The sequence below is a fragment of the Hemiscyllium ocellatum genome, chromosome 12, assembly GCF_020745735.1.
Source record: "Hemiscyllium ocellatum isolate sHemOce1 chromosome 12, sHemOce1.pat.X.cur, whole genome shotgun sequence".
NCBI lineage: Eukaryota > Metazoa > Chordata > Chondrichthyes > Orectolobiformes > Hemiscylliidae > Hemiscyllium > Hemiscyllium ocellatum.
This window is the reverse complement of record NC_083412.1, coordinates 33445070-33469302: the sequence shown is the minus strand read 5'-3', so window position 1 is coordinate 33469302 and position 24233 is coordinate 33445070. Positions and strand designations below refer to the sequence as shown.

Here is a 24233-nt window from a genome sequence, read left to right as displayed (position 1 = left end):
GATGTTTAATAGAGACAGGAAGGTCATAGGTAAATACTGTCATAGATCTTAAGAATACCTTGGATGTAAGAATGAAAAAGTTATGTCCAATAGTATAGCTATTGTCCTGTTTTCAGCTGTGGCAAAGATTGCAGACCTTGAGTTCTCAGTGAACAAATGTCCATAATGCTTCTTCAAAGGTGCAGGTTCCTGCTGTTATTGGTCCACGTTGTTTTCTCTTTTTGCTCAACGACTACTATTCGTATTCTGTTACTTTGCAAATTCGAGTGTCTGTATCATTGTTCCATTTCATACTTGGATAGTTGTAGGTAACTTTTCCTTTCTCAATGTGAAGTTAGCATGCAACTGAGTAAAACAGATGCAAATTTCTTGGCCACTCACTGAATTTCAGTGCCTTTTGATTAATATTCCATGTGCGTTGTCTGCTTGTCAGTTGAGCACAACAAACATATGGACTGTTTTTCTAGTCTTCCTGCCACCCTATATTCCATGTCAATTTTTTGCCCACTCACTTTTTAACAAACATGCTTTTGCACATTCTGTATTGTGATGAAATCCATTTTTTAAATATCTGATTCTACTGTGGAAGCCAGCGTATTGTGAATAATTTAACATTCAGGCAACTGGATGTTCCAAGGGCCCTCATTCATACCTACCTAGAAGCAAGGGTAGGGCTTATTGAGAGTTTTTCAGTAGTCACTGAGCAGCTCAAAGGTTACAGGCAGTTGAAGATAAAAGCAGTAAGATACTCTGTGTGAGTGACAGACAATGGCTGAAACAAACTCCTTGTAAAGAGTCCAGTATTTAGTTGGACTGAGGAGAACATAAACGAACTGCACTAGTTCTGTAGAGATGGGGCTTGGAGAATACATAAGAGTATTTGGATAAGTTTCTGCAGTTCAGACTCAGAAAGAAGTTCTTTGAATCAAATGGTGTAGCTGAGCAAACCTAGAGCTCAGAGAAAAAAGGCAGGGTAAGTTTTGGCTTGGTGAAGCTAGCTGTCTGTGACATATAACTGAAGTATAGTTTCCAAATACAGAGGAACATAGACCCCAGCAAGGAAGATGAAGTACCATTTCATAGCAGTTCTTGCAACAGTTTCAAGGCTTGATCATCAAAAGTAAAGAATTGGAATTCTTTGAAGTTTTAATGAAATTTGGTGACCTACTAACATCTGAGAAATTGTTGAGAAGTCTGCCTTGTCTGCATTTGCTGTTAGATACGCTCACAGGGTGTTCAACCAGTTTATTATCCACATCTATCTCTGGTTACAAACAAAGGATGTTGGAGAAATTCAGCAGGTCCAGCAGCATCTGTGGAGAGAAATAGTTGATGTTTTGAATCTGATATGACTTAGCAAACTTGAAACATTAACACTGTTTCTGTCCACAGATGCTGTCAGACCTGGTGAGGATTTCCAGCGTGCACACTTCTGTATATCTTTTGTTAGTTGTGGATGTTAGAATCTAATTTGTGTATTTACATTGATGATTGTATTACTCTAACTGGGAGAGCTGAAACCCATGAAATCTTGCATTCTCTCACCTGTTTAAAAAAGAAGCTATTTCCCTCTTTCCAGATTAAAACATAACTGAATCAACTCTCAGTTGCTTTCCTTTTTTCTTATTAACCCGTTCTTAAAGTATCTGCTTCAAGCCATTAATATCATAAATAGCTGAGGCTCTAGCTCTGATCCCCGAGATTCTTCATTAGTGAGGATCTAAAATCTGGATTTTAGGCTGTTGTCAGGAGCAACCATTTAATGCATGCTTTTACTAACTATAAAATGGCTTCTTAATGCAAGTAACATAAAATGACTTCTAGGAACAAATTTACAATTGTTTTTATAATGACTTCTAACTCTGCTGAAAACTACATTCCTGAATTAATTGAAAGAGATTAGCAAACAATGCCCTGTTCATAGTATGAATTAACTAAGAAAGATATGACATTAGGATACTTTAATAAATTGACCTTGGAAACCAAGTGTCCTGGAAATAAAGACGCACAAAACAACTCAGTTCCCAGGAAATATCATTGGTTTAATTTTATGTCTATTTGTCATTTTATTTCACTTTATTGGATTAATTTTGCAATTAAGGCTGTTCTGTTTAAGAGACCTATAAAAGTTGTATGTTATAAGCAAATTGCAGCAGCTTTTCCAGAGTACTCCGAGGTGCTTAACGCCTGTGTTGCTGGATAACCTACGCCCAGCGTCGTAATAAATTGTTACATTTTGTGAAGTCAGACCAAGTTGCTAGTGTTTATTTGACCGATCGCGGAACCGAGAAGCCCTGCCCAGAGATCCAGATGTACAATAATTTATCAAATGTTCCGTTTATCTCAACTCTGTTTTCTGATCCCTACTTAATCGTCTTTCCATTTTATACGATAGTGACAAGATTTCTTCTCTACCCAGACCCGATTAATATTTGGCTGAAAGTAAAACAGTGAATCTGGAACATTGAACTATTTTTAAGACACAGACACCTAATGAGAAGTTTGATCATCATGCTTCAATACCACAAGCTCATTTCTGGTACAGTAATCTTTTACATGTTAGTTCCTACTAATATATTCAATATTTTTTCAGCAATGGAAGAACGAGCAAAGCAACGCTTGGCAAGAAGAAAAGAACTAGAGGAGTTCAAAAGAAAAAAGGAGCAAGAGAGAGTTGTGAGTAGAAAGAAAATTATCTTGTCAGTATTTTACATTTACGTCCATCCCAGTGCTTTGTAGTTTTCTTGTTTCTTTACTTGTTTAAACTGTACATCTAATCATTTTACACAATGAAGATGTTGTTACTTACCTAGCAGTGATTTTAAGGCCAAATTAACAGCATGCATTTGGCAAAGTAACTAGTCACTGAACAGGTTGATATATTCTCCATATATAAAGTTAATGTAAGTGTATTGTGTAACAAACTCTAATGTAGATACCTGTTTATATCAAGAAGGTTGAGAGTTGTGGAAGGACATGGACCCACTGCACGATTTGGGTGCTAAAATTCTTCATTATTCTATGATGGAGTCCTGTAATTTTAATACGATGCGAAATGGGGGTCTCTTTGACTCCCTGGTGGACACAAAAGATCATATGCCACTACTTAGAAGAATAGCTATCCTGGTGAATGATTATTCCTTAACATCACACAATACATTGTCTGATAATTAACAGTTGCAGTTGTGGGATGTTACTGTCTACAATTTGGCTGACCACGTTTCTCCACATAGCAGTGACTATACCCTATAGTATAAAATATTACCCTTGAATTGTCTTCTATAGTAGAGTTTGGATGTTTTAAAGTGATTTTTGGGTTCTACAAGTTGTCCAATTTTCTCCCAAGGCAGCACAATTGACAACAGGGACAAAACCCAGTTGTGGGTATTTTAATACTTGATTAACAGTGAAATTTGAACTTATAGTGCTATAAATTGTGTGGCCTCACAGATATTTTATTTTAATGGTTGGACAAGGCTCGTCTGAGAGCTGAGGAGGAAGAGCGACAGAGGCAGCTGGAAGCTGAGAAACAGGCATCTCTAGAAAAGAAACACGAGGAGAGAAGATTGCAAAGACAGGTCTGAGTTTAAAAATAGTATTCAAAAGGCACAATGCTAAGTTCATTAAAATTTTTTGCCTCTTGAAAACAAATCATTTTTGTTTACATACAATGGAAATATTCCAAATTAAATAGAAAACTATTTACTTAATATATCTTGAGTTCACTCTGTGTACATTGAAAGACAGTTAATTGCATTTTTCTTCAGTACAAACTTATTTTTTTAAATCTGTGCTCTTTGGAGGTAGGATTGAATTGTTTGGAGGTAACAAAGTGCTTGTCCAAGGGTAACAAAAATTTTAGCAATATAAAGGTTTAAAATTCAGTTTCTATAATTCGGTGCACTACCAAATATATACTTAAATCTGATTCCATTGCTGTTTTTAAACTGAATCTAATGTAAGGCACAAGTAGCTTGAGAATACCTTGTACAATTGTAGGGTGGTGTCAAATAACTAATTGGATTCCTTAATAACAGTGTTGTAACACCAAAACAACAACTGAAAAGTATGACTGATCCATTTATTATTTCACAAACTATGCAAGGAAAGTATTTTAGATTTAAAGTGTATGCCCCAAGTTCTCACTGCTGTGTGTCAACTCAGCTCCACTCAGTTCTGCACTAGTTTTATGGCAGTAAAGTAAGACTCATGTTTGTAAGTCCAAAGGTAAAATCTTCCACTAATCAAATCAGTTAAATAGCATATTTGAATGTAATCAATGTGTGAAACACACAGCACTGCACTCAGGTCTGGCAGCATCTGTAGAGAGAGAAACATTTAAGATTTCAAGTTTGGTATGACTCCCCTTCCTGAAGATGATTAAAATTAGGGATACTGAAGAGACTGGAATAAATATCAATATCCTCAAAATCCAAAACAAAACTCACCTACAAAATATTATGTTTGAAATCATTAGAGCTGGATTTTCAGAGGTGTGGCAAACTCCGATTGCCACTCCATTTTTTTTTAAATATTAAGAAAGAACTCATTTCTGACAGGAAATTCTGATCAAAGCTTTTTTAAAAAACGTGGAGTGTACTGTAATTTGGACAGTTCCTTGTTTTGCAGCATTGTTGGGAACAGGTAAATCTGGTCCTTTTTTAACAGTTGTCGTATTCTGAGATTAAATGTCCAGCGTCACTGACTGCCATTGCTCAGAAGTCGTAAAAGTGGCAAACATGAAAGGCAAGTGTGAGAGTATGGTGCTAAGCAACCAGGAATGAGTGAGTGGTTTGGGTATGTCTGAGATGTGAGGTCCTTTGATGGATGGGATCTTGATTGGGGCATTGGTGGTGGTCAGGGTCTAGGGGTTGTAAGGAGTCTGTGGAAGTGTACTTGAGTAGTTGTAAGTTAGGGACATTAGGATATGTATCTAGATATACATATTATAATAGTCCTGTGAAATTTCTAAGTAACTATTTACTTAACTGCAGCAGAATCCTCCAAATTCTCCATTTAAATACAAACCTTGAGGGTTCCCAGCATAGGGAACATCAGAATCTTCAATTTCCTGTGTAAGACCCTCAGAGTCCCAACCACCGAAGTATTTATCTGGCCATCAGAAGAAACATTGGACAATTTCCTACATGGTGGTGATGGAGAGTCTATACTTTGTCAATGCCACCAGATGGAGCTGTTTGCCCCTATATATTGAAAGTCAAGGAAAAAAAGTAAAGGTAAATGAGGAGAGTGAAGCCAGTGTCTATTTTGTATTGAAAAGTTATTTGTCATGTTTTAAGTTTTCTAAGTGATCTTTTGTATTGGCTTCAAAAATATCTAAAGTAGCCACACAAAAATGAGAAATCTGTTTGATAAAAATTCACTACTAATACTGAAATTAATACTGAATACTAATACTGAGATAAGGCATTCAAAAATTTGCTAACGCATTATACTGAGAATACCTGACTTTCTAATGTCGTTGTAGAGAGAGGTTGAGAAGCAGCAGAGGTGTGAAAAAGAAAAACAACTCCAATCTGCTGCAGAAAAACACTACCAGGATTTTCTTCTACAAAAGAAGGGTCTGGAGCCCTGGAAGAAACTTTTAGAAATCTCTAAGAAAAACTTGAAGGTAACTTATATTTAGCAACTATGGCTAAGAAATCATGAAACCTTCAGGTGTTGGATACACTAATATTAATGGTGTAAGACAGCAGAAAGAATTGAAGAGACCAGGGACAAAATTGGGGAAAACTCACTGTCTAACAATCTCCTGAATGGAAACTAACCTAGGTGCTAATTACTCACCATCAGTACTGGCAGAGATGATTCTGGGACACAGCCATGAAATAATTGAATCTCAGAGATAAAGAAATCATCTTCTGTGGTTGCTGAGTAAAGGTACCTATTCCCAAAAGTAGTTTCTTTCACCGTCTGTCATCCATCACTTATCTCTGTGTCCCTTGCTCACATTTTGGATGACCTCATCTACATTTACAATGATGTTGCCTATACTCTAACTTGCATTCTGTAGTACACTTGACTTGCACTGGTGTTCAATTATACAAGCAGCTGGTTTTAAAATTCTCACTTGTCGTCAAATCACCCCATGGCATAATTTCTCTGATCTCTGTAATCTTATCACAGAATTGAGGAATTGTTACAGTACAGAAAGAAACCATTCACCCACTGATTCTGTAGCAGTTCTCTGAACATTTTAACTTGGTTCAATCTCCTGCCTTTCCTCCAATACCCTCCTGAATGCCTTAGTTAAACCTGCCTCCAATTCACTTCCAGGTTGTTGATTCTAGAGCTTAACTAGTCACTGTAAGAAAAATCTTTTTACTAACCTCACACTTGCTTGTTTTGCAAAACACTTTAGAGAACAAGAGGGTATCATTTTACTCTTTTACCAACAGAAACAGTTTTTCCCTATCCACTGTGTCCACAGCCTTCGTGATTTTGAAAACTATCCAATCTCTGAGCCACCTTCTCTGCAGCCTTTCAGAACTGAAATGTTACAATTGCCATAAACAGCTTCTGCATTCACACCCTATTATGTAGTACCTAGAACTATATCACCCAGAACTTTACTCAATACTCTAGCTGACATCTAACCAGTGACCTAAGTTCATCATAATATTGCTGCTATTGTACTCCATGCCCTATTAATGAAGGCCAGAACACTTACTGTTTTTAAAACAGCCCTGGACCTGTCCTGCCACATTTAGATTTACACCCAAGTTTCTCTGTATCTGCATGCCCTTGAGAATAAAACCTTTCAGTTTATACTCTCTCCATGTACTTCGTACCAAATCGTGTCACCTCACACTTCCCTACATTGCACTTTATTTACCACTATCTGCAACTACCAGCTTGTCAGGGTCTTTCTGAAATTCTACACTGTTCTTCTGCCAGTTTAAATTTCTCCTAAGCTTTGTGTCATCTAGCCCCACAACTCTCAAAGGTTTCTGAGCCCATCAAATTTTGAAACCTTGCATACCTTCATTTTATATACTCGACTATTCTGGAAGTGCTTCAGCTGGCTAGGCCCTAAGTTCTGAAATTCCTTATCCAAATGTCCCTATCTTTCTTTTCTTTAAGACATTGCTTAAAATTACCTTTTTTTGGCCAAATATTATATGGCTCACTATCAGATTTGCTTTGTAACCCTCCTGTGAATCACCTTGCAGTATCTTATGTTAAAGATGTTATATAAATACAAGTTTTGCTATTCATTTTTATGATCATATAGTTAGCAGAAGATCATCACAGCTCTTCACTGTTACACCTATGTCTACGTACCTGGCATCAGAGTGTAACAGAATCACTAGCTGAAAAGAAGTTCAAAGCAGAAAAAGTGTACAATGGCATTCTTCTTAAGCGATGTTTCAACAATTGGCTAAAAGTGAGTATATCAATAATAATTCTTCATGGGTATGTTTTGGAATATTGATTGTGACCTTTATGTCTCAGTAAATTTAAATTTTTGTCTGATTGTTAAATTTTAAAAAGATTTTTAAGGATTTCAGTGTATCCAAACTTAAAACAAATCATTTTGATTTTCCAGAGATTTAACAAGTTAATTAGTTCAAAAATTCTCTAATGAAATATCTTAAATAAAATGTAATCCATTAAGTGAAAAATTGAATTTTAGGCACAATCCTAGACCTGACCATCAAATTACATAAAATGGTGCTAATAACTTTTCTTAAATTAAGAGATTCAGGAGATTTACTAAGAGAAAAAAGTCACAAAAGTTCATGGTTTTGAACAAACAGCAATAAGCTTTTCTTTATATAGTGTCAGATCAGTAATACAAATCAACAAACCGTTGACACCATAAGACAAAATTCAAATGAAGAAAAGACAAATATTTCAGAGTAAAGAACACATGGAATAACTTGTTACAAGATAACCTTACCAAGTATTTTGAGGAAATAAATTTTGTAATAGGTGTTAAGTGACATTTATCTTCTGTTGGAAGGTAAGGAGGAATAATTGCTGCAGGCATGTCCATCCAACGGTTTTATAAGTGAGAGTAACAATATGTACGTAGTCAATTGTCGTGCTTTTGAGCGAGTGCTTGCCAGTAGTGGTAATGTGTTTTAGAGTGCTTAGAACAACATGAAGGTTGTTTCTTTAATCTTTCAAGTTAAACTCTTTTAAAAAATAATACATTTAAGCCCCTAACAAGTGACCTTGTTTTGTTTAGGGTTCACAATAAACACATTCTATCCCAAATTAATTCAGGCATATCCCTAATTTGCAAGTGGGAAGTTGTTTTCTTTCTAAAATTAGATTTTAGATTGTATCTTGTATTCTACAGTACAGGAAACAAAGTTGTTTACTGCACATTGTAGATAACATGCTATCTTGTTAGTCTTTACATCCTGGCTTGAGGGATTAAATACTACCTGATTGAAGTTAAATTCAAGATGCAGCAGGTTACAATTGAAATTGGAAGTAGTTAACAAATATTTCCCAAACTATAAACTGTTAAATAATTACTCTGAAGCACAGCCCTTCCAGATTAATACTTTAAATGCAGAGTGTATAACTAACAAAAACATCATGCATTTAAATGTTCACCCTTGTATTTATAGTTAGGCTTACACTAACTCATTTGTTTTTATGAGGAAAAGGAAATAGTATTTAAGTTTGCAGCTAATAGGATGGTGCACTGCACAAGTTAAAAATCTATAAAGGTATCATAAAACCTCCTCCTATATTTTAATATAATGCCATGAGGAATTTTAGCATAACAAATTAGAGAAAAGCGGATTGAGAAACTAAGCAATAATTAACACAGCTTAACAGGGTAAAACTCGTTTCGACTGTGGACAACATGCAAAATCCTGGACTGAACTCATTTTGTAGATTTTTCTTTATAGTCCACCTACTTTGAATTGGCAGGACTGCCGTAGTTCTGATTTTAATTAAGGGCAACCTTTCCTTTTGATCATTTTGCTCTCCACTGGAACAAACATTTTAAACGCACAATTTTTAAAATTTGTTCATGGAATGAGATGGCACTGGATAGTCAATATTTATTACCTTAGAGATGGTGGTGAACTGCCTCCCTGAACTGTAGGCCGTGAGGATAAAAGAGCCACTGTGCATTTAAAAAGGGAGTTCTAGGATTTGGACCCATCCTCAAATGAAGGAATGGCAGTATAGTTCCCAATCAGGATGGTGTGCAACTTACAGGTCGTAGTGAGTCCATGCATTTGAAAAACGCTGTTTAATAGTTAATTATTTCCTTTTTAAATTTCCAAATCAGTTGATGAATTGCCAGGACCTGTAATAAATCTGTGGTTTATGGCAATTGGCAAAAAGGAAAAGGTTGTGGGATAGCTTTATTAATAAAGGAGAGTATCAGGACTGTGGGGAGTAGTCATTTAGGTGTAATAAATCGTGAAGCTTGGAAAATAGACTAAGGGAAAAATCTGTAAATAAGCAGGAGGAGATATTTATCAAAATATTTCTTAACACTTGGCAGGTTTTAGTTATGAGGAGAAGCTTGATATATTGATTGTTTTCATTGGAAAGACAGACTAAGGCGCCCTGCAACAGCTCTACAAATTATGAAAAGGTATAGATTAGATTATATTAGATTCACTACAGTGTGGAAACAGGCGCTTTGGTCCAACAAGTCCACACCGACCCTCCGAAGAGTAACCCACCCAGACTCACTCCCCTGTAATCACTCCTGACTAATGCACCTAACCTACACATCCCTGAACCCTATGGACAACTTAGCATAGCCAATTCACCTAAACTGCACATTTTTGGATTGTGGGAGGAAACCCACTCAGACACAGGGAGAATGTGCAAACTCCACACAGTCACCCAAGATTGGAATTGAACCCAAGGCCCTGGTGCTGTGCTAACCACTGTGCCGCTGCGTAGACAGTCGGAGGCTTTTTCTCCAGGGTGGAAAGATCAACTACAAGACAGCATGAGTTCAAGGTGAGATGCGGAAAGTTTAGTAGAAGTGCAGGGAAAATTTTCACTGGAACACACGAGAAGTCATGGAAGCAGGCAGGTTAGCAATGTTTAAGGCATATCTTGATCGCCTCATGTTCATGTGTCTAAGAAAGAGATAGAAGCTGCATGTAGTCAATAAATAGCAGGCTAAATAAAGATTAGGAATCGATGCAGGCTTGGTGAACCGAAAGGATGGGTTCTGTGCTGTAGTGTATTAACAATTTATTTCAGCCAAAAAAGGACTAAGGATGAAACATTCTTGATTCAAGGATGATTCAAACCACTATAAATGCTGGAGGAATCCGCACAGAAACACTTCACAGGAGGCTCCCAAGCACTGAGGATGTCACCTAAAAAGGGGACGAAACGTTTGCAACAAAAACTCCCAGCTTGGCGAACAGAGCCACAACAATGAAACATCCATAGTTAACAAAAGGCAATCAAGGAGATTAACCTGGGATTTTGTGTCTGTTAGTTAGCTCACTGAGCTTGAAGGTTTGTTTTCAGACATTTCATCGCCATACAAGGTAACATCATCAGAGACAATATTTGGTGAAGCGCTAGTGCTATGTCCCGCCTCTCTATTTATAGGCCCTAGTTCCTTAAGGTGGGTGATGTCATTTCCGGTTCTTCTTTTAAAAGGAAAGTAGATAAAGCAATCACTCCAACATCCTTAAACGGAGCTGCATTAAGACATTATTTCAACGAGCTACATCACACTACAGCATGCAAGAACTACAAAAAGCAGAAGAAAAATATCTACACAATATTTTCAAGAAAAACCCAATAAACACAATCGTTCGATTCCTCCGAAACAAACCCAAACAAGCAGACAGAACACAACCAAAAACAATAGCCTCACATCAAAGGCATATCAGAAATGATTTCTAGACTACTCAGACCCCTTGGCATTACAGTAGCCCACAAACCTGCCAACAAACTTAAACACCAACTAATGAACCGAAAGAATCCATTAGATACCGCAGAAAAACTAATGTCATTTACAAGGTTACCATGTAAGAACTGTTAAAAACACTACATCGGACAAAGTAGCAAGAAACTTGCCACCAGGGTACATGAACACCAACTGGCCACCAAAAGACATGGCCCACTCTCACAAGTTTCCATACACACAGACAAAGAAGGACACCACTTTGACTGGGACACACATACATCCTAGGACAGGTGAAACAAAGACATGCACAAGAATTTTTACAGGTATGGCATTCTAACCAAAACTAATAAACACAGACTCGGATCCTATCTACCTTCCCATTAAGAAACCAAGACCTGTAGAGAGGCGCGACATATCACCAGCGCTTCACCAGAGACTCTAATTGGTGATGTTACCTAGTATGGTGATGAAATGTCTGAAAACAAACCTGCAAACTTAGCGAGCTAACATAGACTTATCATCAACCTGAACTACAAATTTTCTCAAATTGCTAACACGTGTTTTAAAACACATCTTTACAAAATGACTAAAGTTAATAAAGATGGAGAAAGTTGATGAAAATAAGTTAGTAATAAATATAAAAATAAATAGCAAGAGCTTCTACAGGGATGTGAGAAAAGTAGGTATGACCCTTGAAGAATGCAACTGGAGAACTAATAATGAGGAACAGGGAACTCAGCAGATAATAATCGATTAGTAGTTTCCAACAGTCTTCATGGTGGATGACATCATAAACATGTAACAGATAGACAAAGTCTTAAGCGGAAAGATCATGTAACAATCTCTATCATGAGGGGCAATGCATTTGACAAACTAATGGGGCTAAAGACAGACAAGCACCAAGACCTAATGGCCTGCATCAAAGGGTGTTAAAAGGAAGTGGCTCCTGAGATAGTGGAGAAACTGGTCAAAATATGCCAGAACCAGGGTTCCGACAGATTAGAAAACCGCTTATGTGACACATCTTTTCTAGAAGGGAGACAAAACAGGAAACTAATCAGCCATTTAGCCATTCATCTATTATTGGAATAATGCTAGAATCCATTACTAAGGAAGAAAAATCAGAATATTTAGACAGCTTAATGCAATTAGTTAACTAAATTTTGTGAAAGAAAAATAATATTTGATTTCTTTGAGGATATAACAAACAGAATTGATAAAAGGGAACTGAAAGATGTAGTGTATTTGGATTTCCAGAAGACATTCAATAAGGTGCCATATAAAAGTTTATTGCGCCAGATAGAAGTTCACAGCATTGGAAAGATTACATAGATTGAGGATTGGTTAACAGAGAACAGTCAGGATTAGGTGGTCATTTTCATACTGAAAAGACATAACTAATGGAATGCCACCAGGACGAGGCAGAGACTCATCTATGCAAATTTGCTGAGGACTCAAGAATAGGTAGGAGGGGTGTGCTGTCATAAGGAAATAACCTATTTATTTAGAGTCATACCTCCTTGAAGATTCTTCAAATGGTCCAACACCTAGCAGATGGTGTTGAACATAGAAAAGTGTTACATCATGCACTTTGAATAAAAAGACTCCAAAAAAGTGCACCAGAGAGAAATCTGGGTGTACTGTGCGGCAAATGGAATTTTGGCCTTTATTGTGAGGAGGTTAGAATTCAAAAATAGGAGAGTCTTGTTACATCTGTGTACACTCGTGGTCCACATAGAGCGGCACGGTGGCTCGGTGGTTAGCACTACTGCCTCTCAGTGCCAGGGACCCAGGTTCAATTCCTGCCTCGGACAACTGTCTGTGTGGAGTTTGCACATTCTCCCAGTGTCTGCGTGGGTTTCCTCTGGGTGCTCCGGTTTCCTCCCACAGTCCAAAACTGTGCAGATCAGGTGAATTGGCTATGCTAAATTGCCCATAGTGTTAGGTGCATTAGTCAGGAGGAAATGGGTCTGGGCGAATTGCTCTTCGGAGGGTCGGTGTGAATTTGTTGGGCCTTAGGGCCTGTTTCCACACTGTAGGGAATCTAATCTAATCATATCCAAAAACTGATATGCTGCCATTGGATACAGTTCAAAAGATATTCACTGGGCTGATTGTTAAGGGGTTGACTTAATGAACAGGTAAACAGGTTAGGCTTTATTCATTCAAGTTTCATTGTATGAGAGGTGATCTTATCGAAATATACCATATTCTGAGGGGGCTTGACAGGATAAATATTGAGACATTGTTTCCAGTAATGGAGGATTCTTGAACTAAATGACATGGTTATGGAATAAGAGGACATGTGAAGAAATTTCTTCTTGCGGAGGGTAGTGACTGTCTGGAATTCTATACCACAAAGACTGTGTGGAGGCCAGCTCACTGAAGCTATTGAAAGGAGGAGTTGATAAGATCTTTGAAATATCAAGGACTTAAGGTCTATTAAGAACTGTGACAAAGGAGTTGAGGCCAAGGGCAGATCAAGTGTGATCATTTTGAATATTGGGGCAGGTTTGAGGGGCCAAATGAAATAGGAGCAGGAGTGTGCCATATGTTATTATGTAAAAGTGTCAACAGTAGAGAATTTGAAATACATAAATTTGATTCTTTGAGAAAGTGAGATTCTAAAGTATAATTTTCTTACAGTACAAAGATTACTGCACTGTTGAAGAGGCGAAAGCATGGCAGCACTATCTGACAGCTCTGACAAGAACCACTTTCAATACCTGGTTTGGTTATGTGACTGAAGAAAAGATTGCAAGTTGGGAGAAGGAGAGAATTGGAGAACAACATAACCAGTGGTAACGGACATCTTCAATTGGTGGAATATAGTAAAAAGAAATTGATGCTTTTGTGCACATAACCTTGGTATATTTGGTAACTCAGACCCACACAGTACAGATTCAGAATATCTCCAAATTAAATATTTGCTTTAAGTCTTAACTTCATAATGGTTAAAAATGCAATATATACTCATAAGTTATCTTGGAATTCCTGAATGTTTAATTTGTATTTCCCACTTGCAGGAGGATGGTCAAGAGAGCTTTCAGAGCATGGAAGAGTTTGCCAATGCTCATTAAGGAGGAGGTGAAAAAGAAAGAACGCATACAGCACCTGAGGAAGAAAGTTGCTGAAATTCTCCCTGATTTTCAGGCTTAGCAATCAAATACTAACAGAAGATTCTCCCTCAACTCAAATTTACTCAATTAACAGAGAACCTACAAGGCTGAGAGAATACCTTGCAGTCCTCGGGGTAGAATCCAAAGATTGTACAGACAATTAAAGATTTAAAAGCACAATTTAAGTGAAATTTTTGTTAATGTATTCTAACAGTAAAGTACATGAATGTTCATTTAGTACCAAAACATAATTCACATTTTGACTGTCCAGGTATGCAAAATAAACATCTGCATTGCAGTTAAATAGAAATGAGTTATTTGGTTTCTATCTCGTCATATCTGCATTGCCTCACTGTGAAGTTAGTGCTGAACAACTACCGTAATGTTTTTGTGACATTTATTCTTTCCTCCAATACTTCCCTAAAGCAGAACTCATATCAAAGCTGCATTTCTTATTTATAGCCTCAAATGAAATGGAAGAAACATCTATTGTTTGCTTTTTGAGATGAAAGCATTAAGATCCATTTAAACTGATTTATTTTGCCACAGGTCTTTTCCATATTCTTCAAAAATACCTTACTAAGTTTCTTTTAAAACATGAAGAAAATAACCTGCTCATTAGGTTACTAAAGGAGTTCTTTGGATATATTTTTAAAATCAGTAAAATGGAATACAATTCATATCATTTACAAGTTTAGATCCTAAACAATTATTTAATCACTTTAAGAATGATTTAAGAATCACCAATTTTACACACTTCTTATTGTGCATTTTTTTTCGATAAGATGGGAAATATACTTTTTGTGTGGGGCTCTCACTTGCTTTTGATAGATTTAAAAATTCGATCAAATTATCTAGAGAACTCCTTTGTTGATCCAGTGTGAATCATGCACTTGCAATATCAGGAAATCTTGCAGAATGCTTTCAAGAATTTGTCTGTAAAATTGTCAACCAGTGATTGTCACGCAACTTTCGTGATCCTAGCTATCGTACATCAAATCCCAAGAGTGAAACCTGGATTGATAGGCCACAAGTTTTGCAACTTCTTTAACCATGGTGATCAGTCAATGAATGTATTCACAAGATGCTGCCAATATTCTTTAAACAAGAATGGTAGATCCTTAAGCAGCATAATGGAGTAGAGGGACTTTGGAGTTCAAGTGCACGGTTCTCTGAAAGTGGAGTCACAGGTAGATTGGGCAGTGAAGGCGGCTTTTGACACACTGACCTTCATGAGACAGGGCATCGAGTATCAAAGTTGGAAAGTTATGTTGTAGTTGTACAGGATGTTGGTGAGGCCGCATTTGGATTATTGTGTTCAGTTTTGGTCACCTTGCTTTAGAGTAGAAGAGAAATTTATAAGGATGTTGCCAGGCCTCAACAGTCTGAGTTATAGCAAGAAGTTGGACAAGTTAGGATGATTTTCTTTAGAGCATAGGAGACTGAGGGTGTAAGTGTAGAAGTTCATTAGAGGCATGGATAGGGTGAATGCCCTCAGTCTTTTTTTCCATGGTTAGTGAATCACAGGCTAGAGTTTAAGATTAGAGGGGCAAGAATAAAAGGGAACCTGAAGGGAAATTTTAATTTAAATTCAGCATGGGGTACGCATATGGAATGAACTGAAAGGAGAAATTGTCGAGGTGGGTACATTAACAACATTTAAAAGACATTTGGACAAATACATGTATAGGAAAGGCTTAGACGGATATGGGCCAAGTTCAGGGAAATGAGATGTGTGTAGGTGGACATTTTGGTAGGCATGGACCAGTTTGGGCTAAATGATCTGTCTCTGTGCTGTAGCACTATGACTCTAAAAGAACATCAAAGTTTGTTTTTTTTTTCCTTTTGTGTGCAACAAACTATTTCTTATAACAAATATCAGAATTCAAGAATCAACCTTTTATCCTGTCAGTAATTTTCAGGAAGGATCACCCTGGTTTCCATTTTAAAACTCCTTGTTCAGTTAGCACAGCTATCCTTGATTACTTTCCAACAAACTTCTGCATTCACTAAATGCTATCTCCTCGAGCTAATGCCCCTTTGAGAGACCCTTAAACCACTAACCCAGTTCGTTTACTTTTTTTTGTAGATATTTTTATTGAAATTTAACATTTTTGCAAATTTACAAAAATAAACAATTCTCAAATACAAACATTGATGTACAATTAAATCATATATACAATAGTCATAATTTAACAAAGAAAAGAGAAAGAAAGAAAACAAAAAGAGAAAAAAAAAACAAAAAAAGAAAGAAAAAAAAAACCTCAACTTTCTACTAATCTAACCTATAACTAACCAGAGTGTATACCTAAGTCTCTTACTCGGAATGCTCGGAATGTATAAACATCAAATATAATAAAACCCGTATTCGCGCAGGATTCCTCTCCCAAGGGGCCCCGGAGCAGCCCGGTCTGAAATCTTCACTAAATAAAAGCCCTTGTTAGGATAGCCGAAATATCTGCATTTATATAATTCAAAAAGGGCTGCCATATTTTATAAAATAATTCAGTCTTTCGGTGCACCATATTAGTGAGGAAGTCAAGGGGGATATATTCCATAATTAATCTGTGCCAATTTGAAAGTCCAGGGGGGCCCTCAGCCACCCAGTTCACCAAAATATTTTTCCTTGCACAGAAAGAGAGAATAGAAAATAGTCTCTTCCCATGCATATCCAGAGATGAGAGGTTCGAAAAGCCCAAAAGGAGAGATACAGGGTCCACCCTAATTTCCGTTCCTAAAATTTCTGTCAGGGTATTTGCCACTTTAGTCCAGTATCTGCGGATTTTCTGACAAGTCCACAGACAATGTGCAAGAGTACCCACCTCTATTTTGCATTTGGGACACATTGGAGATGCTCCTGCCTTAAATTTTGCCAGTCGAGCCGGAGCTATATGGGCCCTATGAAGTATCTTTAGTTGGATAGCCTGAGTTCTGTTACAGATAGCAATTCTTCTAGCATTTTCCCAAATGTCATTCCACATATCCTCAGAGATTTCTAGCCCCAAGTCCTGCTCCCATGTTTTAAGCAGGTCATCCATGTCTCCTGAGACTCCATCATGTAGCAAATGGTATATAGTACTAACGGAGGATGCCCCCGCTGGTCGTAAGACATTACGTTCTCTGTCTGATTTATAAACACTATCTATTAATATAGTCTTCCTCTGTATATAATCTCGAACTTGGAAGTATTGAAAGAGATCCCCATTAGGTATTCCGAATTTCAGACGCAGCTGCTCAAAGGACATCAGGATCCCATCTTTAAATAGGTCCCCTAAGCATGAGATGCCCCTGGATCTCCAGAGTTTAAAGGTGGCATCTGTAATCCCCGGTTGGAATCCCCATGCGCCTACTATTGGTGCATGGGGGGATGTTTTATGTGAGTTACCCTCATTTTGCCGCATTATATTCCAGGCCTTAATTGTGTTTAATATTATGGGATTTTTACAGTGGTCTGTAATGATTTTCCTCTTATCTGAAAATAAAAGGTTAATAAGTGGGTATTTTACTTGGGAGGCTTCGATATCCAGCCAAATTGATTGTGGATCAGATGAAACCCAATCAGCTATGTAACTTAGTAGGGAGCTTAACTGATATTTCCTGAAGTCTGGGAAGTCCAGTCCTCCCCTTGCCTGTGGAAGCTGTAGCTTCTTCAGCTTAATAAGGGGCCGTCTATGGTTCCAAATAAAGGAGCCCAACCAGCCATATAATTTACGTAGGGCTAGCCTTGGCAGCATCAGCGGGAGCATTCTCATAGGATATAAGAGACGGGGCAGAACATTCATTTTAATTAATGCTATTCTCCCTAGCCAGGAAGTCGGAAGGTCTCTCCATCGCTGGAGGTCCTGCCTTATCCTTTCCATTAATTGTACAAAATTAGCCCTATACAGCTGATCAAATACTGGCGTGATAAAAATACCTAAATATAAGAAGCCCTCCAGGGACCAACGGAAGGGAAAAGGGGATCCGTCCATTAAGTGGGGTATCATAGCCAGACCACCCATTGGCATGGCTTCCGATTTTGAAAAATTAATTTTATAGCCTGAGAATGCACTAAATGTATTAATAACTTGAATTAGACGAGGCACTGACATTAAAGGATTACTGAGGAATAAGAGAACGTCATCTGCATAGAGGGTAATTTTGTGTTTACCTGTACCAATCCTCGGGGCCGTTATATTAGGATCAGTCCGGATGGCTTCTGCTAATGGTTCGATTATCAGTGTAAACAACAATGGTGAGAGAGGACATCCTTGACGGCAGCCCCTACCCACACTGAAGCCATCCGATCTTAACCCATTAGTAATAACAGCTGCTTTGGGGTCATTATACAATGTTGAAACCCATTTGGTAAACACCTGTCCAATGCCAAACCTTTCCAATGTGTAAAATAAATATGACCATTCAACCCTATCAAATGCCTTTTCCGCATCCAATGAAATTACTACTCCTAGTATCTTTCCCTGATGACAGGCTTGGATCATATTTAAGACCCTTCTGATATTATTGGATGATTTGCGGCCCTTAATAAATCCCGTCTGGTCCTCCTTTATAATATATGGCAGTACCCTTTCTAGTCTTAGTGCTAACATTTTTGAGAGAATTTTAAAGTCTACATTTAGTAAGGATATTGGTCTGTAAGATGCACAATCTTCTGGGTCTTTTCCTTTTTTGAGGATAAGAGAAATATTTGCTTCTTTCAGCGTGGGCGGGAGACAGACCTGACTATGCGCAAAATTATACATATCCATAAGTGGGTCAACCAATATTCCTGTAAATTCTTTATAGAATTCAGCTTGATCGCTTACTTTTTAAAAATTTGTTACATATATTCATGCATTCAACAATCTTATAAGATTTCACACTGACATATAGTCAGAGAGCTGTACAGTGCAGAAACAGACCAAAAGGTCCAACTCATCTATACCAACCAGCTATCCAAAATTAATCTAGTACCATTTGCTAGGAACTGGCCCATATCCCTCTCAATCCTTTCTATTCAAATACCCATCCAGATGCCTTTTAACTGTTGTAGCTGTACCAGCCTCCAACCACTTCTGGCAGCTTATTTCAATACGCGCACAATCCTCTACATTAAAAAGTCTCCCTTCAAATTCCTTTTAAATCTTTCCCCTCTCATCTTAAACATATGCCCTCTAGCTTTGGGTTCCCCAACCCTGCAAAAAAAGACTTTGACTAATCACCCTGTCCATGTCCCTCATGATTTTTATAAATCTCTACAAGGTCACCCCACAGCCTCTGATGCTCCAGGGAAAAATAGTCCCAGCCTATTCAGCCTCTCCCCACACCTTGAACTCTCCAGGCCCAGCAACATCCTTGTAATCGTTAAAGTTTAACAATGTCTTCCCTATTGCAGGGAGACCAGAATTGAATGCAGCATTCCAAAAGCAGCCTAACCAATGTATGTTTATTTCCCTTAATAATTTCTAATTCATTCAGGATTTCTCTTCTGGCTCAGGTGTTTTGAAGACTGCCAGATTACGCTATCAATTCTGCAGTCTTTTGTTGCTGTATGGTTTTCTCTTTCTAAATATCTGGTCTCTCTGGCTTGTCCTGACATAGACAAGGCCTTGTTTTCTTTTGAGGGGGGAGTCACTTCACTTGGACAGGGGTCTGTGATTTCGCTCTCATGCTGTAGTTATGGAACACCTTGTACCCAATTTTGTTTGCTCTATTATTGAATTATTCACATTCGAGTTTTTTTCTTTTAATGTTTCATTTAAATGCATTTTAACTAAAATTATGTCTCCCTTGACCCTACACATTATGGAGTTATGAAGCAAGGCCATACATGGCTCTGTCCACTTTAGGTCCCAAATTTCAAAATAATAGTGTGCAAGCTTTCATCACATAACTTTGATAGTTTACAGATGGTTGTGCTGTCACCTACTCTGCAGCAGAATTATAAGCCACTCAATCTCGCCAATTCTGCATTTGAGATGCTTTAATATTGAAGGAGCAAATTCAGATCAGCCATATATTCTACCTCCCGTATATATTGGAGGAGAAACTCTGGAATATGTTAAGCATTTCCAATATCTCAACAGCCACCATTGATGAGAAGATCAAGAGCCTAATATGTGCCAAAGCATGTTTGACAACACAGACGTCCACAACTCAAATATCCGAGTGAACATCAGAACTATCATCACCACACTACTTCCAACTGTGACGAGGCCTAAACTGTGAAAAGCACTAAAGAAATGGCATAAGCAATACCTTCACCAAATTCTCCAGATTCCATGGGAGAACTGGCAAACAATTTCCACAAGCATTCAGGCAAACAATTTCCACAAATATTCAGGCAAAAGTTATGCAAAATCCAATTTGATAGAGTAGGCAATGTCAGGATGCAATCATCTCTCCCACTGGATCTGTTTTTTTGCTTCTCAAATGACTTGTGGTCAGGAGTAAGGGTTGGTTAGTAACAGAAACACTTTGAAGCCATTCTGAAGCTATCCTTGAAGGCAAGAGTGCATTGATATTAGTGCCATAAAGGAGCTCAAAATGACAACAATTTATCAAGCTCATGTTTTGAGTCTTAATGCGTAAACAGTGAGGGAGAATAGCAGTAAAGGAAAGAACAGGAAGAAGACCCTCTACTCTGGATCCAACTAGCTTGTGGGACATGGTCCCCATATGTGCAAACATCTGTAGGGCATAAATTGGCCTGCTCAATCACTTGAAGACCCGTGGCAGAATGTCATAACTGAGAAGACATAATCCGTAAATCAAAGGACAGCCAAAGACAGTCTAATCTTAATAACAGACTCCTTAGTATCCATTAGACATATAGTTTGAATGCATTTTGGAATCAAAGAACAAAAACACTAAATTTACGATTAACTGGCATAGAAAATAAAACAAATTGGAACAAAACTGCAAAGATTTTCAACTAGAGAATCAAAATTGCAAGATTATGTTTAAACAAAAAGCTGCATTTTCTTAATTTACTATATGGATAATTTACAAATTATGCAAATCTGAGAAGCAAATGAAATCACGTAGCTGATTTATAGACACTGTATATTAACTGAATTACAATCATTTATGTTCATTTTTAAGAAATCAGTTCCTTAGGTCCAAATAACAATTTGTTGGTAGGTCTATTAAGTTAATGAAAAGTTTGAAATATTTGTTGATACTTGTACGAAATACTGATTTGCCATCAATTTTTCGTAACATTGCAGCATGTTACTTTAATCTGCTTCAATTTAGACTACCACCCAAATAGTCTAAGACGACTATACCTGCAGTGTAACATTTAATCTCTTGCATCCGACAGCTTTCCAGAATTTCTGAAATAGATTTGTGATCTTGCTTTTAACTCTGTTACTGGAGGTGACAGGCACAACCCACTCCAAATTCATCAAATATAATTCAAATGATATGATCAAAAGAAGATTCGGTCAGTTTAAGGGAGTTGGATTTTGAATTACAAATGCATTGAGAGACCACTTCAGAGGACATTAATACATAGTGGAAAGCACAAGATACTATTTAAAATGCTGCTTAAACTAGTGCGCATGAGACTTCTGCTTCAAACCCATCTAGTAGCAATTTCTCATTAAGAGCAAAGAATTGTGGAAATATTCACCAGTTCTAGAAGCATCTGTAAAATGCAAGAGTTACTATTTCAGGTTATGGGTGCGGGGTAGGGGCTGAGCATAAAGATGGTAACAAGTAGGATCATTAACTGTTTTCTCTTCACAATGCTGCCACATTTGCGGAGTCTTTCCAGCATCTGCAGTATTTTGTTTTGTAGCAATTATTCACATAAGCTTTTTCTTTTTCTTCATATTCGACATGTCAATTTTTCAGGTCTACAACTGTAATGCTGCACAGTAGATATGTCTATGTAATATCTGAAACTACAAGTGCACTCAAACATTTTAACAGAATCAACACACAAATGCACAACAGAAAAATCTGCGTATTTAGCCCTTTTTGGAATTCTATTAAAAGTTCTAAAATTTTCTAAAAATCTCAGTTATACAATAAATTGTACAATGACTTGCACCTATCAATATACACTGATCAGTTTTAAACACATTTTATATATTTAGATAGGAATTGTCTACAATGAGGGATTTATCAAATATAATTCGTACGGAAAATCAAACAAATATCCTACATGCTTTGAAATTTTGAATTTTGAGAATAAATATTTTAAGCAATATTTCTGAGCAACAAATATTCAATAATGTTTAAAATTTGCTCTTTTTCCACAGGCCTTAAATTTCTACCCATTTTACCCCTCTTGCTGGAATAAATAATCCAACTGTAACTAAAGGAACACTATGTATTGTTAAACAGATAGAATCAGAATTCCTGCAGTGTAGAATGAGGCCATTTGGCCCATTAAGTCTGCACTGACCTTCTGAAGAGCATCCCAAACCCCACCTCCTCCACCCCATTTCCATAACTCCATGGTTTTTTTTTTAAAAGCCATGGCTAAGCTGCTAGACCTGCACATTCCTGGACACTACTAAGAATGTCAAATTTCATTTGGACACGAATCACAACTATAGAAAGTGAGATTATAGCATTTGATGCTATAGTTTTCAGGTTAAATACCTTCTGCTCATTTCCAGAAGTTAAGGTCTTGTTTTGGGTTTTATGTTTGAAAAATTGATATTTTGGTTATGAACCATCAAAAATATTTTTGATTATTGTGCTTTACTTATTGGGAATAAATGACTGACAATCAGTTACAACAATATTTCTCAAAAAACACAAGGTTGCATTAAAGGATCATACAGGAATGTCACATTATGGGAAATGTATTTAACGTTTAAACTAAATGGTAATTCACAATACATCTCAGAAAAAAAACAATAAAAATGACCAAGTATCCATACAAAAAATGTTGAGCATTGCATCAATGGATAGCATTAATACTGAGTCAGAAACTCTATTTCATACGTGGAAATTATATATTGATGCATATGGCATGCCAACAGGAACACTACCTACTTGATTCTACCTTCCAAGATTAATTAAGGCATTGCATCTCCTTGTTGTTTTACTAAGATCTAGTTTCAGAGAAACTTTAATTAAAATACAGTCTTTAATATAACTAAGCATATACAGATAAATGGAAGCAAGATAAATTGTATCCAACAAGTTTAAATATTTTAACCAACACTTAATTCTCAAATTACAACGTGAAGCTGAACACCCTCGAAAAACATAAGAGTTACGACAATAGCACATAACAAGCTCTGAATTATCTTTCTGAAGAGGCCTCCAAACAATAATTGAATCAAATCAAAAAGATAAAATGTTACATACAGAAAATCTAAATAATTAACAATATAGGACAAATTGTACCATCTGAGAGTCAGTGCAGCTCAATGATCCAACAACACCTTTGAAGACAGATATCCTGACTTGATGCTTAATTTAAAAATCTGCAAAAATATTGTTAGAGCAGCCTCTCAAAAATAAACTTACACTGCTTGTTTCCTATCATTATCCCTGAAATGAGAATTTGTTCTAAACAAAATACTTTAAAATAGTATAGATCTTCAGAGGATGGAATTTCACAAATCTTACACTTCGATGCCTTTTGTTATGCCTTGGCCTGTTTGTGCTGTTAGCCTTCGCCTGCAAAACTGCTTGCACCCTAGATGCTCAGATTTCAGTTCCAAGGGGTACACTCTCAGGAAATTGTATGGCTAAGGAGAGCAAAACAAGCAGTGGCATTAGTAAGCTGCAACTCACTGTCGATAAGAGGTGTAGAAGCAGAGTCTACTAACGTTTTCAAAACAAAGTTGGATGGGCACTTGAGATAAATAGCCTTCCAAAGCTCTGAGGATACAGCAAGGATAATGTGTCTGGCTAGATTGCTCAAAAGCAGCAGCAAAGACTTAATGGGCCAAATGACCACTTATTATCTCATTGTAATGAAATGATAATGAAGGCTAATGTCGTTTAAAGAGTTTGAAACAGCTCGAACAAATTAAATTTGGAACTTTTCAAAAATCTGGAATAATTTGAACTCTTGCTTTAGTTTGAAAGTTTAAAATTAATGGCCGACAAGAATGGAAATTTGCTTTTGTTTACAAAATATGAAATTAACCCAATATTTCACTACAGTCAGTGATCACAAGTGTTAATCTCACATGCAATCCACTTTGCAATGGAAATTTGAAACTACCACAAAACCCCACAACATGCACATTTTTGCACTACTTTAAATAGTAACT

The 24233-nt window shown here is 37.1% G+C and overlaps 1 protein-coding gene across 3 annotated transcripts in view; it reads left to right on the top strand.

The window, feature by feature from the left end:
• ccdc191 (coiled-coil domain containing 191) overlaps positions 1 to 14314 on the top strand; it is a 53138-nt gene extending 38824 nt beyond the window's left edge. For all 3 annotated transcript variants that reach the window (XM_060832976.1, XM_060832978.1, XM_060832977.1), the window contains 6 exons: positions 2594 to 2676; positions 3477 to 3578; positions 5489 to 5632; positions 7256 to 7408; positions 13532 to 13686; positions 13912 to 14314. In XM_060832976.1, the coding sequence (XP_060688959.1) occupies positions 2594 to 2676; positions 3477 to 3578; positions 5489 to 5632; positions 7256 to 7408; positions 13532 to 13686; positions 13912 to 14044 (770 nt within the window). In that variant the 3' untranslated portion in view covers positions 14045 to 14314. The remainder of the gene's footprint in view (positions 1 to 2593; positions 2677 to 3476; positions 3579 to 5488; positions 5633 to 7255; positions 7409 to 13531; positions 13687 to 13911) is intronic.
• Positions 14315 to 24233: the final 9919 nt, after the last annotated feature.